At 38.9% G+C, this 14,764-nt stretch overlaps 1 protein-coding gene across 1 annotated transcript; it reads left to right on the top strand.

The window, feature by feature from the left end:
- The first annotated feature begins 982 nt into the window (after positions 1 to 982).
- Positions 983 to 13,515, top strand: sft2d1 (SFT2 domain containing 1). The gene is made up of 8 exons (XM_087802471.1): positions 983 to 1,179; positions 1,615 to 1,701; positions 4,195 to 4,277; positions 6,900 to 6,981; positions 7,120 to 7,155; positions 7,232 to 7,290; positions 9,937 to 9,966; positions 13,130 to 13,515. The coding sequence occupies exons 1-8, from the start codon at positions 1,114 to 1,116 to the stop codon at positions 13,167 to 13,169; spliced, it is 483 nt and encodes a 160-aa protein (XP_087658597.1). The 5' UTR covers positions 983 to 1,113; the 3' UTR covers positions 13,170 to 13,515.
- Positions 13,516 to 14,764: the final 1,249 nt, after the last annotated feature.

Genomic DNA, 14,764 nt, shown 5'->3' with positions numbered 1-14,764 from the left:
GTGACCCAGAGCTGAAGAGCCTCCTGTATCTCATCTGGCACTAGTGACGATCCTGATGATGAAGACAGAACAGTCTTCAAAAACAGCTCAGAAGAACACAAAGTAATGAGGTTAAGCTCTGAGGAAAGATCGCAGTTTGAATGCATTTGTATGGACAGTGTTTTTCTTCTAGTCTCAAGGAGACCCAGTTATTTATTTTATGTCAGTTGCCAGTTGTTAGGACTAGCTCACGATACAATTGGCCTTGGAATCAGTCAAAACACTCTCAAATCCAAATAACAATTCTGTAACATTCTGTGGTTTGGCAACGACGCAAGGCGAGGCGACTTTTGTATCCTCTCCGCTAGATGGCGCCAAAGTACCAGCAGGTCTAGTTTGTCCAATTTATTGCTCATTTATTTATTTATTTAAACTTTATAGTTTTTGGCGCTGCTTTATTTCCCTTTTTTCTAGTGATTTCACATCAATTTCCATTTTGAGTTTTAATCAAAATAAAAAAAAGTGCTAACGAATAAACGCCAACAATGGCCGTTTTACTAATAAGGAAGTCGTTTTGACACTTCAATAACTACTGAATACACCCTTTTTTTATGGTGGTTTTAAAACTTTCTAGTGACTGATAGTTTGACCTATTTTTAAATTTAGTCGTCTTTAAAAACTCCACACTAAGGATTCCACTGGAGTATTTATTTGTGTACACTTTCTTTTCTAAACAATTTTTTTTTTTCTTTCAACTTGAGTTTTACAGTTACCGATACTTTAGAAAATATACTAAAGCCGTTTGATGAATACTATAATATTGGGAAACATTTTTTAAGTAACTTCCTGTTTGACTCAACGCGACGCATTCGCGACATTTTCATACAAAAAATTTGCCTGTCAAACCCTGATCCAGAGTCAGCTGACTGTTGCACAACTCCAGCCCGTCCACACTTACAAGTCGTGTGCGGAAGCTGATCCTGAGTCAGCCGTTTTGGCAACACTCTCTCTCTCTATACAGGAAGTCGAAGTTGGTGAGAAACACCAGTTGACAGCCGAACAACTGCATTAGCTTCATGTAAAAAGTTAAAGCTCAACGAAAGTTTAAAAAACGACTCGACGGTCAGAGAAAAAATGGACAAACTTCGTCGAGTTCTGAACGGACGCGAGGACAACGAGGAGCTCGGACTGACGGCGCAGGTAGTTTTACTGGTCGATGCTAACGAAACCAAAACAAAGATAAGACATTAGCTATCTCTGCTCTACGACATGAAACGAATACTATGTTAAATGCACATGTATTTGCCCCACATTTGTAGTTTTTCCTGTGAAAAAAACAACGTATTTAACACTTTAATAGTCCTTCTTTTTAAGAAGTTTTAGCATTCATAATTCTATATGTAAGTACTTGAATTGTTTTTTTTATTATTATTTAAACTCGTTTCACGCTCTCAGAATGAGGATTTGGGGTAAGTTTTGACTTTGAACATTATTTTTTCTGCTTTCTTTCATGTAAAAAAAAGTGTGTTTTTTTTAAAGTGTGATCATTCAAAGCAACCATGTTGCCAGCAGAGGAAGCACGAGGGGGCAGCAGGTCAATGATCTTGTGACATCCTGTCATTGTTCCTTTTGAAGGTTCTGGATGCCAGCTCTCTCAGCTACAGCACCAGAGTCAAATGGTTCGTCATATGCTTCGCCGGCGGCATCCTGTGCTCGATACTTGTGAGTCTCACTCGTTGTCACGTATGGTATTCTTATTTTATTTGGATTTATTTTTTGTGAAAAATTGCTGTATTTGCTGTGGCTATTGGGAAAAAAAAACTATAACCCGAAGGAGACCTCCTGAGGGATCAATAAAGTTCTACCTTACCTTACCTTATTAAACAAAACAATTCATTAATGTTCAATCGGACAGATGTTGTAGAGTAAATATGTTGGACCGCCAGTGAAACCGCTGCGATAAACACCCTTTTTTAAATTCGTTATTGAGCAGCTGATTCACGTCTTGTGACTGTCAAACTAAAAATAGCAGTTTAAAGTCAATTGGATAAATGTGAGGACTAGGATTCCTGTTGAATTAAAAAAAAAAAGTCATTAAAGCTGCACTAGTAAGTTAGTAAGAAGGTAAGTCATTTTTATTTGTATAGCGCTTTTCTAGACCAGGGTCACAAAGCGCTTAAAGAGTCAAAACAATATTCAATAAAGTATATACTTTAAAGGGCAAGATAAAAGCTAAAACTGATAACACAACAGGAGTTCCAGAAAATCAAGTAGGCCAGATTGGGGATACATGGTTTACCCTCAACAGTTGTCATCCACATAGGAGGAACCTTACCAATGTATTAATAATAATAATATCCTATTTAAAAGCACCTTTCTGGGTTAAGGTGATAGTTAACCCAAAATTCACTAATTTTCCACTCACCCTCATGTCGACTAAGGCAGTGGGCCTTGAGAGATTGTCAGGTGTGCTGCGGAAAAATATCAAATTTGACCTAATTAGTCAAAAAACATTATTTATTTGCAAATAAAAGAGAAGAGAGCTGAGATTGGCTGCTCTGTATGTCAATCAAGTGGTTAGTGGACCGATTGGTTGACGTCCAGTCGTAAAGAGAGATCTACACAGTACCATTTGTTTTTTAACATTTTGGGTGGTGGTGTGCCTCACTGGACTAAGGGTTTGGGGTTATTTTCAGAGTAATCCCGTCTTCCAAAAAGACGCCTAAAAACATCCACATACCACCATACTTCTCGTTTGTAATGTCTATCTTGTATTGAATTGAGAAGAATTATTCTGGGGGGAAAAAAGTCTATATTTACGCTCGTTTTTGGCAGACGCTTAAATAATAACATGCGAAACAGACAGGAAGTACTCCGGGTAATAATGCGAGCGCTTGCAGTGTAGACTGTGTGCTCTGGGAGTGTAGTAGTAGTACTTCCGATCTTTTAAAGCTTCTTTTTGGATGAATTATGTCCATTTTCTTAATTCAAATAGACATACGTTTTTGCCTAAAACGCATGATGGTGAGTAGAAAATGAGGCACGTTTGTATTTTGGGTGAACTAACCCTTTAAGGTCACCGTAAAGAGGACATTTAAAAACATCATCACATTCAAACTCATGAAAATGGCGACAGTAGCGATGGAAATAGCATAAAACAACAGGAATATGTTCTTATAGAATGTGGTTGCCTTGTCCCCTGCAGATGATCCTGAGCAGCTATTCAGATATTCTGATATATATAATTATATGAGATTTCAAATTAACATTCAAATAGTTTAGAAAATATCTACATTATAAGTCAAAAATGTATCTTTGCGTTGGATCATCTGTTAACCCAGTATTATTTGCTAACACATAATTGTCAAATGTAGCTCTTCAAATCTATGAAATGTCAGCCACACCAGCGAGTGTCTCACTCCCCCCTTAACACCAATCCTAATGCACATGCAGAAATTAAAGCAGTATATGACGGGGGGTGTAGTGCTCGGTGTTAAAATATTTATAGATTGTTTTCTCTTAAACCAAAGCACATTAAAAGGGTTCCCCCCTGGGGGGACTCGGAACTACTCATGCACGAAGTGAATTCAGGCAAAGCAAACCAGATCTCCCTGAAGTGCATCGAGGGAGAGGAAGTCTGAACCCACCGAACCCATCGGTGTGTGAACTATGACATGGCTTTAGGAGCCTCCACATTTCTGACATCACTCCGCTTTTACATTTGAAATGACTTGTCGATGAAACTGTAAAAGTAGGTCGAACGCTCTGTTGTGACTGCAGGAGAAATATCTCAATATGCCGCAGACATCTGAAGTAGGACACACTGTGATCTCCAGCGTTGTGTGCTATATTATTACATTATGACATTTCTTGATCTTGTCCGATGACAAGGAAAGGCTCTGTTTTGTCATTCATTTGAAATGTGTCTCTCAATTACCTGTATGACGGTACTTTTAAAAGGACTCATGTCTGCTAACAGAACATTAGGTTTTAATAATATACGTCACATCAGTATTGATCTGTATTTGAAAAACTAAACTTTACGATAGAACCAGGAAATAAAAAGGATTAAACTTTCACTTTCATTTGCTACATTTCTATTAGACTGCTTTAGTTTAAAAATGTTTAACAACTGTCACTCTAAAGCTATATATTAATGGTTAAAAGTATATGCTGTTGGTGTCTGACTGATTGTTCACAATTGTCTCTCGCTAGGGTTCGGCTCTGCTTTTCCTGCCGAATGGAATCAAGTTATTTGCCGTCTTCTACACATTAGGGAACGTCTCAGCTCTTTCCAGGTAGGTTGCTGGTTCATCAAATGTTTGGACATATAGTGTGTTAAGCGTGTTTATTTGGATATTTTCAGGATTATTATCTACTGATCGGATGACGAGGCCTCATAGATGGCGCTCTCTGCTTTATAATTTTGGCTCTAATCTACTTATTTAATTAACATGGCATTTTAAAATGAACATTTTTAAACGTGGAGTGCCACCTAGTGGCCATTGGAAAATCAAGACACTATCATGATGTTAGTTAACACACACATTTTCAGTAGTTAAATAAAAACTTGTTGTATTTTTGAAACCTTTGAGAATATAAGTAATTAAGTGTAAAGAGCCTTTCTGGACCAGGGTCACAAGGTGCTTGAACAATCAAAAGCAAATACCAAAAAATGTAAAAACTCTAAAAGGCCAAGACAACATAAGACCCAGGAGTCCCAGAAAATCAGGAATAAGCCTGCATTTAAGATGCTTCTCGAAGGAGTCAGTAGATCCATCAAACACGGAGGGAGAGGAAGATCGTTCCAAAGATTAGGAGGAAGGATTTCTCTCCTCTGGTCCGGAAGCGTGTTCAGGAACCATCATTAGATTCTAACAGACCTCAGAGCCCGAGCTGGGGTGTAAGGCTGGATCAGATCACTGATGTAAGGAGGACTCTGACCATGAATAGATCTGAAAGTAAGAACTAGAATTTTAAAAATGGATCCTGAAAGAAACTGGCACTCAATGCAAAGTTTTAAGGATCGGGTAAATGTGAGTTCTTCTACTAGAGCAGGTCAGAATTCTCTTTCGAGTTTTGTATATAAATCAGCATATGGATCCCACCTTGTGAAATACATATTGAAAATAGGTTATTTTTAACTCTTGTTAATGTTGAACAGTTTATTCAAATGAGCAAATATTTGTCAAGTTCTTTTTAAATATATGTGTATATAAAATGTCCATTTCAAATTCTGAACACACTAGAAGTGGCTGTCGCCTAGTACTGAGGATTTGTCGGCGTCACTTTAGCATCGGGTCTGGGTTGAATTAATCATGACAAGTCGCTCGATCGTCGGGTTTGGTCTGCTTGTGCGGCTTGAATGATTTAGGCTTTCTTTTAATGCCGTCTAAGTCACTGGGTTTGCAAACAAGAGATTATGTGGAAACCAATCTTTGTCGGGATTATGAGCATGAATGGGAATAAAATCTTTGTATTCCTATGGGAAATACACTATTTTACCATCAGCAATACTTGGAAATAGTGGACATGAAGTCAATAACCGACACCGAGCATAATGACTTACTTGTGACGTTTAATGTAAGGACAATATGATAGCTGGCATTTGGCCACTTATTGGTTATTGATTGAAGTAATTGAGTCTCTGCTTCCACATGCTTGTCAAACAGGCAGTGACTGGGGATTGTGTACAGTCTCTGTTTCCAGGTATCATATGACATGTAGGTTTACATCATGAAAGCAGGTCACCTTCTCTGTCTAGTCAAGGTCTGTACCTGATATAAAAACTGACTTTAATTTAGATTATTGTGTCAATTTGGCTGAGACAGTTGTACTATATTGAAGCCCAAATGACATTTGAGCAAAGCCTTGGTTTCTGTTACATGATTCTTTTACTCGCATCACAGAAGGTGGTGATTCATACAGTGATGAATGGTTTCCTTCAGAGCTAATGTGGCATCACAATGTGTGTGTGTGTGTGCGTGCGTGGGTTTCATTAGTGTTTCCGCGCGATGAAGAGAATCCTCCAGACCTCCCCGCAGACCAAGCAGTGAGCGCTTGCGTCAAGACGCGCTGCTGTCGTCGTCTCATCTAACAGCCGATGTGACGCTCCACGGACTCCCTCTTTCTGAGCCTGCGTTCCTGCTCAGCGGGGAAAGCCTTTGTCTCGTTGCCATGACTTGACGTCACAGGCCGAAGGTGTACATGCGTGAGCCGAGGCTCTCGAGTTAAATATTTACCTTGTTAGCTGGGTCGACAAGCGGTTTAAACGATGGCTCCACAATTACACCTGGTCTCGTGTGTCACGCCACAAATTGATGGATGACGTGTTATTTAGAAATGAAATGTGGTGCTTAAAATCCACTGGAACCATTAGAAATGGTTTAGTAAAGTGATAGTTAAAAGTCACTTGCCAAGCACCAAAATCACACCCTTATGATGATCCTTTAGATCAGGGGTGGGCAATTAAAATTCTTTAAGGGCCACATTCAGTTCTGGGGATGTTGTTAGGGGCCGGAGAGCAAAAAAGTAAGACGAGAAAATCCCTAAAAAAATGGACATCATCTCGTCATTAGGCTGTGACATTTATTAAGATAACTAAGCTGCAATTTTATTCTTCTATATATACGAGTTGTTTATTTTAAACATTTATACAACTAACTTTTAAAAAATATTTTGAGGGATTAATACATACTCAAAAGATTACACACAAAAAGGAGCGGAGAACTAAATAAGTGTTATGTGAAAATGTAAATGAATATTAAATAAAAAACACGCTTTTTAAATGCATTAGAACAATTTATACATGATCATACTTTGACATTATGAGGGCCGCATGTGGCCCCCGGGCACTTTGCCCAGGATGCTTTAGATCTATTGGAAATGTATTTTAATAATCCACACATCTATTTCTACAGCACCTGCTTCCTCATGGGACCGCTTAAGCAGTTGAAGCGCATGTTTGAACCGACAAGACTCATCGCGACGATTGTCATGCTGGTAACTAGTTTTTCTATCAACTGTTTAAAAATAGCTTCTTTTTTTTACCGGTGGACTTTAAATGTAGGTCAGTGTTGCATTCATTGTCTTCTGCTGTAGAATCTTTTTAATATTAAAAAAATGTTTTTTTTATTTCAGCTTTGCCTCATCTTAACACTTTGCTCGGTCTTTTGGGTAAGTTGTCAATAATCACTCAAGTTCACCTTGTATTGTCTGGTTTTAATGTTTGAATACATTTGTCTTTTTAAAGTGGGGAAAAAAGGTACTGGCCATCATCTTCTGTATCATGCAGTTTTTGGCCATGACATGGTAAGTCCCGTCCCATCTGTGGCGGTATCAGTAAACAGATTAAGACATCTGTCGGTGGTTCAGAACTTCCTCCCGTCTGCCGCCGTCTAATCACGCTGCTCCACGCGTCCGACCGTACGTGTCAACTTTTAATCGCGGTCGACATGCTTGCTTAGCTTACGCAACAGTGCCTTAAATCTCTCTCAATAGTCGAGTCAAATCGAGCATAACCGACTGAAAGCTCGAGTGTGTGTGTTTTAGCGTAGCTTGACAAAGCAGTCGGCGTCATTCGGGGCAGGTTGCCAGGTAGGTCAGTGTATTCTGGGCCGACGGTGGAGGTGCCAGAATCAAGACCTACTTTTTATCAGAGCGTTGATGAAGGAAACCTCATTGTTCCACCTTCTTATTTTCAAACCTGTGAATGACGTATGAGTAATGTGTTTCTGTTACTTGTTTATGTTTTATATCGCCTGATTATTTAAGAACTGAAGATACCTGCGAAAAAAATGCATGATATCGTTTTTGACGTACTATGACCGTGGTCTGCAAAAGGCGCTTTACAAATATAAATTTCCTTCTTACTAGAAATATTCTGTAAATTATTTTCCATGCCATACTGTGCATAACAAGAAAAGCACTTAGATTATGGAAATCTACCAAAGGGTGAATTTTACACAGCTAAATTGAACCCTTGTTTTATCTCTGAGTCAAGATGACCCAAAGACCCCGAAAACAAATGTAATTGTTTCATCCCTTGTGTTGCATCTGTGTCAAGATTAATACAAATTCAGCGGTGGAGGGCATTCGTCTTGACCTTTAGGCGACAAGGGTTAAACAGGGTTCTTGCCAGGATCTTTTCCACAGTTTAGGGTGATCTGCAGCGCAGGTTTTGTAGGGGGAAGATTTTGAATTTGTAACACTATTTGAACACTATTTCTTGCATTTTGAGGGCCAAATATTTTGAAAAAAAGGCGGAAAATAGAGAAAATCCTCCCTATGCTGCTTCAGTCACAGCGTCGGGGCCCAATTCATACCGTAGGGGATCAAAATCACAGCGTAGGGGGCCCCTATGCTGAACGGCCCTGGCGAGAACCCAGGGTTAAACATGTTACTGTCAAATAAAAATGTGAAGAGAATCCCATGTTTCTGTCAGGAAAAGCAGTGGCTGGGTTAGTTTATAAATAGAAATTCGGAAGGATCATATATTCAGATTGAGAATTTTTACTTAATCTACTAAAAGTCCAATTAATAAATATCTACAATTACATAAAGAATTTTTTGTTTTTTAATTAACAAAATCGATGACTCATCATTATCAAGTTTACATATGAGCTGCGACGTTTCCCTGTGTGTAAAGCTTGAGTCATAAAAATGATTGTCTGTAGACCTTTTATAATAAAGAAGTAAATAAAAGACACTAAAGAAAGGTAAACATGCATGACCTCAGTGTGTGTTTACATTCGCCAACGGTTTTTTGTCTGAATGTACTTTCGAAGCCTGGCAACCCATGTCCGAGCGAGACCAACTGTCCTCGCCAGCACCTCCACTGTAATACATTTACTTCCGTTCTGACCGAGTCTCCAGGCGTCGCCATGGTTACGGCAAGTCACACATCCCGAGCCGAGTCTTCACACACCAGGAGCATAGTTTGCTCCCACGCAGTCACCCGGCCGTCCGTGTGAAGGTGGTTCCGTAATAAGATGTTGTCAGTGACCCACGCAGACGTGGGCAAGGTCCAGGCCCGCAGACTCTGACCACATGACTGGGGGAACTTAACTTTAGCTCCCTTTAGACCCACAAGCCTCTTACAGGAGTTTTTGTTTTGCTCGCAGCTGAATATGATGGAAATCTTATGCAATCTTTTGTTAATGATTAAACCGCTTGAAGATTCCTCACATATTTGAAATAGCCGAAGGGGCCCGATCTGTTCTTGATCAATAATTCTCCCAAGTACACCAACATATGCTGCTCCGTTTCACACGGCGCCCTGGATTGTTAGCACCCCAGTTTACGTTCGCCCGGATTACACAGGCGTGTGTCGTTAATCTCTTTGATGAATTACATCAGACCCCTCTAGTAAAAAACAACGCAAAACAGATTTTGAGTGCGTGTTTGGGTGTGTTTCTCTGCTGCAGGATATACATTGAGGTTTTTTTTTAATTACTTTTAATCTGTAATCTCTTTGTATCATTGAAAAATGCTGCTCTGTTCAAAAACATCACTTGTTTTTCTTAACCTGATTATCCTATACTTATTTTCTCTAGAATTTCAAAGGATAGACCAAAATTTCCTCATTTGTTTTGAAGATGCCATGGAAATAATTGCTTTAAAAATGCAACAGTTTGTTCTGATTTGTCTCCAGCAAATACTTTTTATAATAAACTGTTTATTTAAGTCAAAATTGGGAGCGAAAACCTTCATATGGAATGTTTATGATGTTTAAATCAGTTTCAGAATATGTTATACATTAATCTTTGTTTCAAATCTGATATATTAAGGGTTTAGTTCAACTGTAAACAATATCCTTTACTAGCTTTTCTTCATTGTATTTCTTCATTGTATTTTATTAACACTTCTCTGACCACTTTTGCGTTGTGATTAAACTTTTATACCCCTGCAAATGCATTTTTATAATTGGAAATCACAATATTTGATTTTCTCTTTCAGGTATAGCATCTCCTACATTCCATTTGCCAGGTAAGAAACACCCATTTGCCCTAAAACATGACATCATATACATACAAAGTTTTCCCATTACTCACTTCCAATATCTTACTTCGTACTTTTCAAACCCTGTGTGTATTAATATCCTTTTGAATATGTATTTTAACTGTCTTATGTATACATTATATTTAAATGTTTTAAAAACATGTTGATATCATAGCAAGGAACTTTATTTCTAAGTAGTTTTTTAATGTTCTCTTGGTTTATTTTAACATACAAGAAATAGGAAAAAAGAGAAAAAGACGAAGTGTTCTATTAACAGTAGAACTATTAATGAGATAGACGGACTTAAACTGTTTAAACATGACTGGTTTTGCTCGGGTCGCTCTCAAACAACAGAGTCTCTGCTAACCGTCGACGTGAGCTTAAACAAACGGCAGTTTCACCGCCAACAACAAGCTCCGTCCGAAGACAACCCCGACGCGACAACATGTTTTGTTATTTACCCCGTGACGTTCACATGTTTGCTTTCACCATATGTCTGTAATCCCCCCCCCTCAACCCCCCCCACAGATCCACATCTATGGCCACACTAAGTGACAAACAAATGGCCGCTTGTTATTTTAACCACCGCTGTGCTGTCGCTTTGTCCGATTTGTTTTTACCGTTTATCTCTGGTGTCCGACCGAAATTGTTTTCTCTCTGCTCTTAAGCTTTCTGAGCCAGATTAGTTTAAGTGTTTCCCTTCCGATGTAGCCGTCACATCACTGATGGGATTATTTTAAGCTCTAAAAACAAGAATATTTTAATTAGATTAGAATAGATGGAGATGTTTTGACAAATGGAAACAAATACACAAGTGGATTTTTTTTATTCAGAAGTCAATTGAACTCTCTTCAGGTGACCATACATTCCTCCATATGCTGAAAGTTGTGATGATGTTTTGCTAGTCCAGCTGTAAGCAGAGTTTCGTCTGATTCGACGAGAGGACCCGAGCCCCCCGCCACCGCCCCCCCAGCCCCCCTGCTGCTAAGTGCCTTATGTGTTTTGGAGTCCTATAATCCATCCTGACAGCTGAGAAACCTTCAGTAACCAGCCTACGTTGCCCCTCCCCCCGACATCAACGAACACACGGCCGAGACAAAGCCCCCTTCCCTCATTTCAGTCTTCAGAACAACAAGACCCACGTGAAGAAACACCATTTTTTTCCCTTTAAATCCTGGTGTTTTTTAAAGGCCTATTCAAATATCTTCTCTCAGCCTTAAGCCTCTTAGTTGAAGACACACTTTAAAATTAAATGTTTTGTCGTCGGCGTGCGATACCTGCTCGACAACATGATCTCTAGATTTTTTGTGTTCTTTATTTTAAATTGAAATTCCTCGACACTAGATCAGACCTCGGCTGCCAAGTTTCAACCACGTTTGCTGCGTTTGAGAAAAATGGGACACGTGTGAGTCATATTCATGCCTTTTTTAGCCGGCGCAGAAATAGAACATCAAAGAAAGCGTTACGGCGCTCGTGTGGGTTTTTTTTCTTCTTCTTCTTCTCACAACCAAAAGCACAAAAAAGACGCGCTCCCCCTCCTCCCACGGCTGACCCCACCTCTCCTGTTTAACCTTGAAGGATCTCCCACCTCCTCCTCCTCCACCGGTATTTGCCCGAGTCAATTTGGCAAAAGTCTGCATAGCAACACACACAGTGGCTGGGGTTCGAATTGGCAACGGCCTATGGTTGCCATGGTGATTTCCTGTGTTGCGTCATTGGTCAACATGGCTCACCTGGATAAGGAAGCCCCCCTGAATCACACATTGACTTATTCATGAACGTCTCTGCCCAAATCAAAGGTGACAAAAGGCTTTTTTGGATTCCAGCCCCAGCGGAACATCTACTCCACCCCAGTCTTCAATCATCAGCAAGCTGGACAAATCTCCTATTAAAAATTAAACGGCGGTTTTAAAAGCAACAACCAGTGGTTTTAATGTCCAACCCTCTAGACCAATCCCCCCAAAAACTCAATCCCATCAAACGATTGCATCACATTGTGATTATTCCCAGAAGAGATTATCCAAATCACTTTTCAGTATCTCCCCCCCCCCCCAACCCCCGAACACACCCTCCTCCTCCTCGCACAATAGACTGGGCTGAGGGTGTTTTCTCTCAGCAGATAAGAGAGTCAAGTGATGGTTCACGTGGACGGTAAACATTAAACCAAAATCAAGAGGGATTGTTGAGAAATTTGACCTTTGTCGTTTAAAATAAATCTTATTTAAAGGTTGCAGTCCATGACCCCTTAAAACCTCATCGATTCAAGTTAAATAAGCCACTTAAGATGAATTGGTTGATAAAATACACGGCTTAGCTAAAGCAGTAAATGAGTCTCTTGTCAGTTTTAGGGGTTTGCTTTAAAAAAGACTTTATTAACAGAAATAAGTGTTACTTGACAAACACTTTTCTTTTTTACTTTTAGTGTTGGTGAGGAAAGGCCAGTTTATTGGCAAAACATTAAAATTTGATATCTATTTTATTTTAATGATATGTCATTTTAATGGTATATAGAGATAGAGATATATTAATAGATATAGGGATATATAAATACTGTATATATATATTTTTTTTGGTTGGTTAAGCTTGTTGTGGTTAAGCTCTGGGTCATAGGTCATAGGTGAAGGTGTCATGAGAATGACTGATGTCTGGTTGAGTTTGAGGAAGTGTCTGTTATTATTACTTAAAGGGAAGGAGAGAAAGTCGTTGTTGACGAACACAAGACAAAAATAGCATAAGTTTTGTTGTTGGCACAGGTTTACAGGAGCCTGTGCTTCAGTTACCAAATCAAGTTATAACAACTACAGATTGTCTGGTAGCATTATTGGTCAGAAACAACAGTATATTTAAATATGCAGTACTGAGACCATAATAAATACTGTTTATATGCGCTAAGTTGTGCATCACTCAACAGAAAGTACATTTAAAAAATAGTTTTTCAATTGACTTTAACTTGACGTATCATAAACGCCAAAGATAAAAAGTCCTTGATTTATTCTAACCTCACGAGGGGCCGCTTATACACAGTCAAAGGGCCTCGTGTGGCCCTCGGATCCATCAGAATTTAACGTACGATAATAAAATGTAATATCAGAGAGTATAAGATGGTCATCGGTCCGAGCCTTCTGTTCACTAACATGAGTCTTTCCTGCAGGGACGCCGTGATGAAGTGCTTCACCACCTGTCTGAGCTAGAACTTGTGAGTCTCCTGGTTCCCGCGGAGACTTGGTCCTGAAACGCAAAAAAAAGAAGAAAAAAGCTGTGTAATATACTGTACATCCGTCGGCCACTAGTGCTGACCAGACATTTTTATTGTTCGTACTCGTCATCTCTTGCTTTCTCTAATCACGTGTCTCTTTTTTCTTTTTTTTCCTCGATGAACTACTGTATACACTCTTAGACTTTAATATATTTAAATCTGTTTGGGTTTTTAAACGGGTATCGGTGCTTAAAAACACAACCAACCTTTGTTGCTTTTTTCCACAGAGTTTCATTCGTCTGTACAAACAAAAAAGCGTTAAAACACTTTCTTCCACTCTTCATGTGTGTGAGGCTATTTTTCTTTTCACAAACACCATTTATACTGTAAGTCATGTAACTGCACGATGGTTACGAACGACATAATTTTTCATATGACACCCCTCCCTCCCCCCCGCTTTTGCTCAGCAAATTCCATTAGAATCTCCTTTTAAAAATTTGATTTCCTGCCATATGTATTCATGACCCACTTAATTACGCTCTTGTGAGCATTGTGAGTTTGATGTGACCTAATAACCCAATATAGCTCGCATCGGTATAGCGTAGCCCTCCGAGAAAGACGTTGTCATGACAACCCTCTGGAAGGAGCATCACCTCGATCTACCCCCACTCGTGCTGCAGATGTTCATTTTTGCACTGATGGGAGGACGCTTCGGTGCGAGGAAATATCTACGGCTGGTCACTGTAGACCAGAGGAGACCAGAGGACAAACCATCTATTTATTTTCTTGTCAAAATGTGCATGATTTAAAAACGTATTTTATTCTCTTATCATCAAGAGACTCTTCCTAAAAACTTGTATATGCATACTAATATATATATATATATATATATATATATATATATATATATATATATATATATATATATATAGGAAATATACCCATAGAACGATTCCTTTTTGTCACAAGTTTAACGATTTAGTTTCCTTTCTCGCTGGATCAATAAAGTTGATCTATCTGTCTTAACATTGCCATGTGATTTTTTTGTCTTTTTCCCTCTCAAAACATACCAAACGTCTTTTATTAGCCAGTCTTTGAAATCAATTGACAAAATTGTTTTAAAGAATTTAATCTGAAAACGTTTATTACCTACTATTAAAAAAATAAACAGGATTTTTTGTGTGCGCGTGGTAAAAATGCGATATGAAAATGAATGAACTAAAATAAGATAATTTGACCATATATTAGATTGAATACTGAATAATGGGTTAACAGAAGCTGGCAATGCGGTGGTTCTGTCATTATAATTCAAGTAACGGGTAAAACAAGTTCTGAAACCGGGATCTTCTGGACCTGATTGATTGTAAACATATTGAGGCGAAGTCCAATTTTTTTAATTGTATCAAATCTCTTTTTCGTACAGCCACATTTTGAATAGCTGTGGACACTGGCAAAAATGGTGGAAGCTCTTGAAAACTTAACTTGGTTGTCCTTTTAAACAAAAAGCTCAATTCATCCTTTGGTTCACAAAAGACATTCCATTTGGGTCTCCCTAAACCGAACACCCACGGTCCTTCTTTACAGCCCAAT

The sequence above is a fragment of the Callionymus lyra genome, chromosome 11 (genome assembly GCF_982586985.1).
Source record: "Callionymus lyra chromosome 11, fCalLyr1.hap1.1, whole genome shotgun sequence".
In the NCBI taxonomy this organism is placed as follows: Eukaryota; Metazoa; Chordata; class Actinopteri; order Syngnathiformes; family Callionymidae; genus Callionymus; species Callionymus lyra.
Note: the sequence above shows the minus strand (reverse complement) of the source record. Positions and strands in the feature narration are given on the sequence as shown.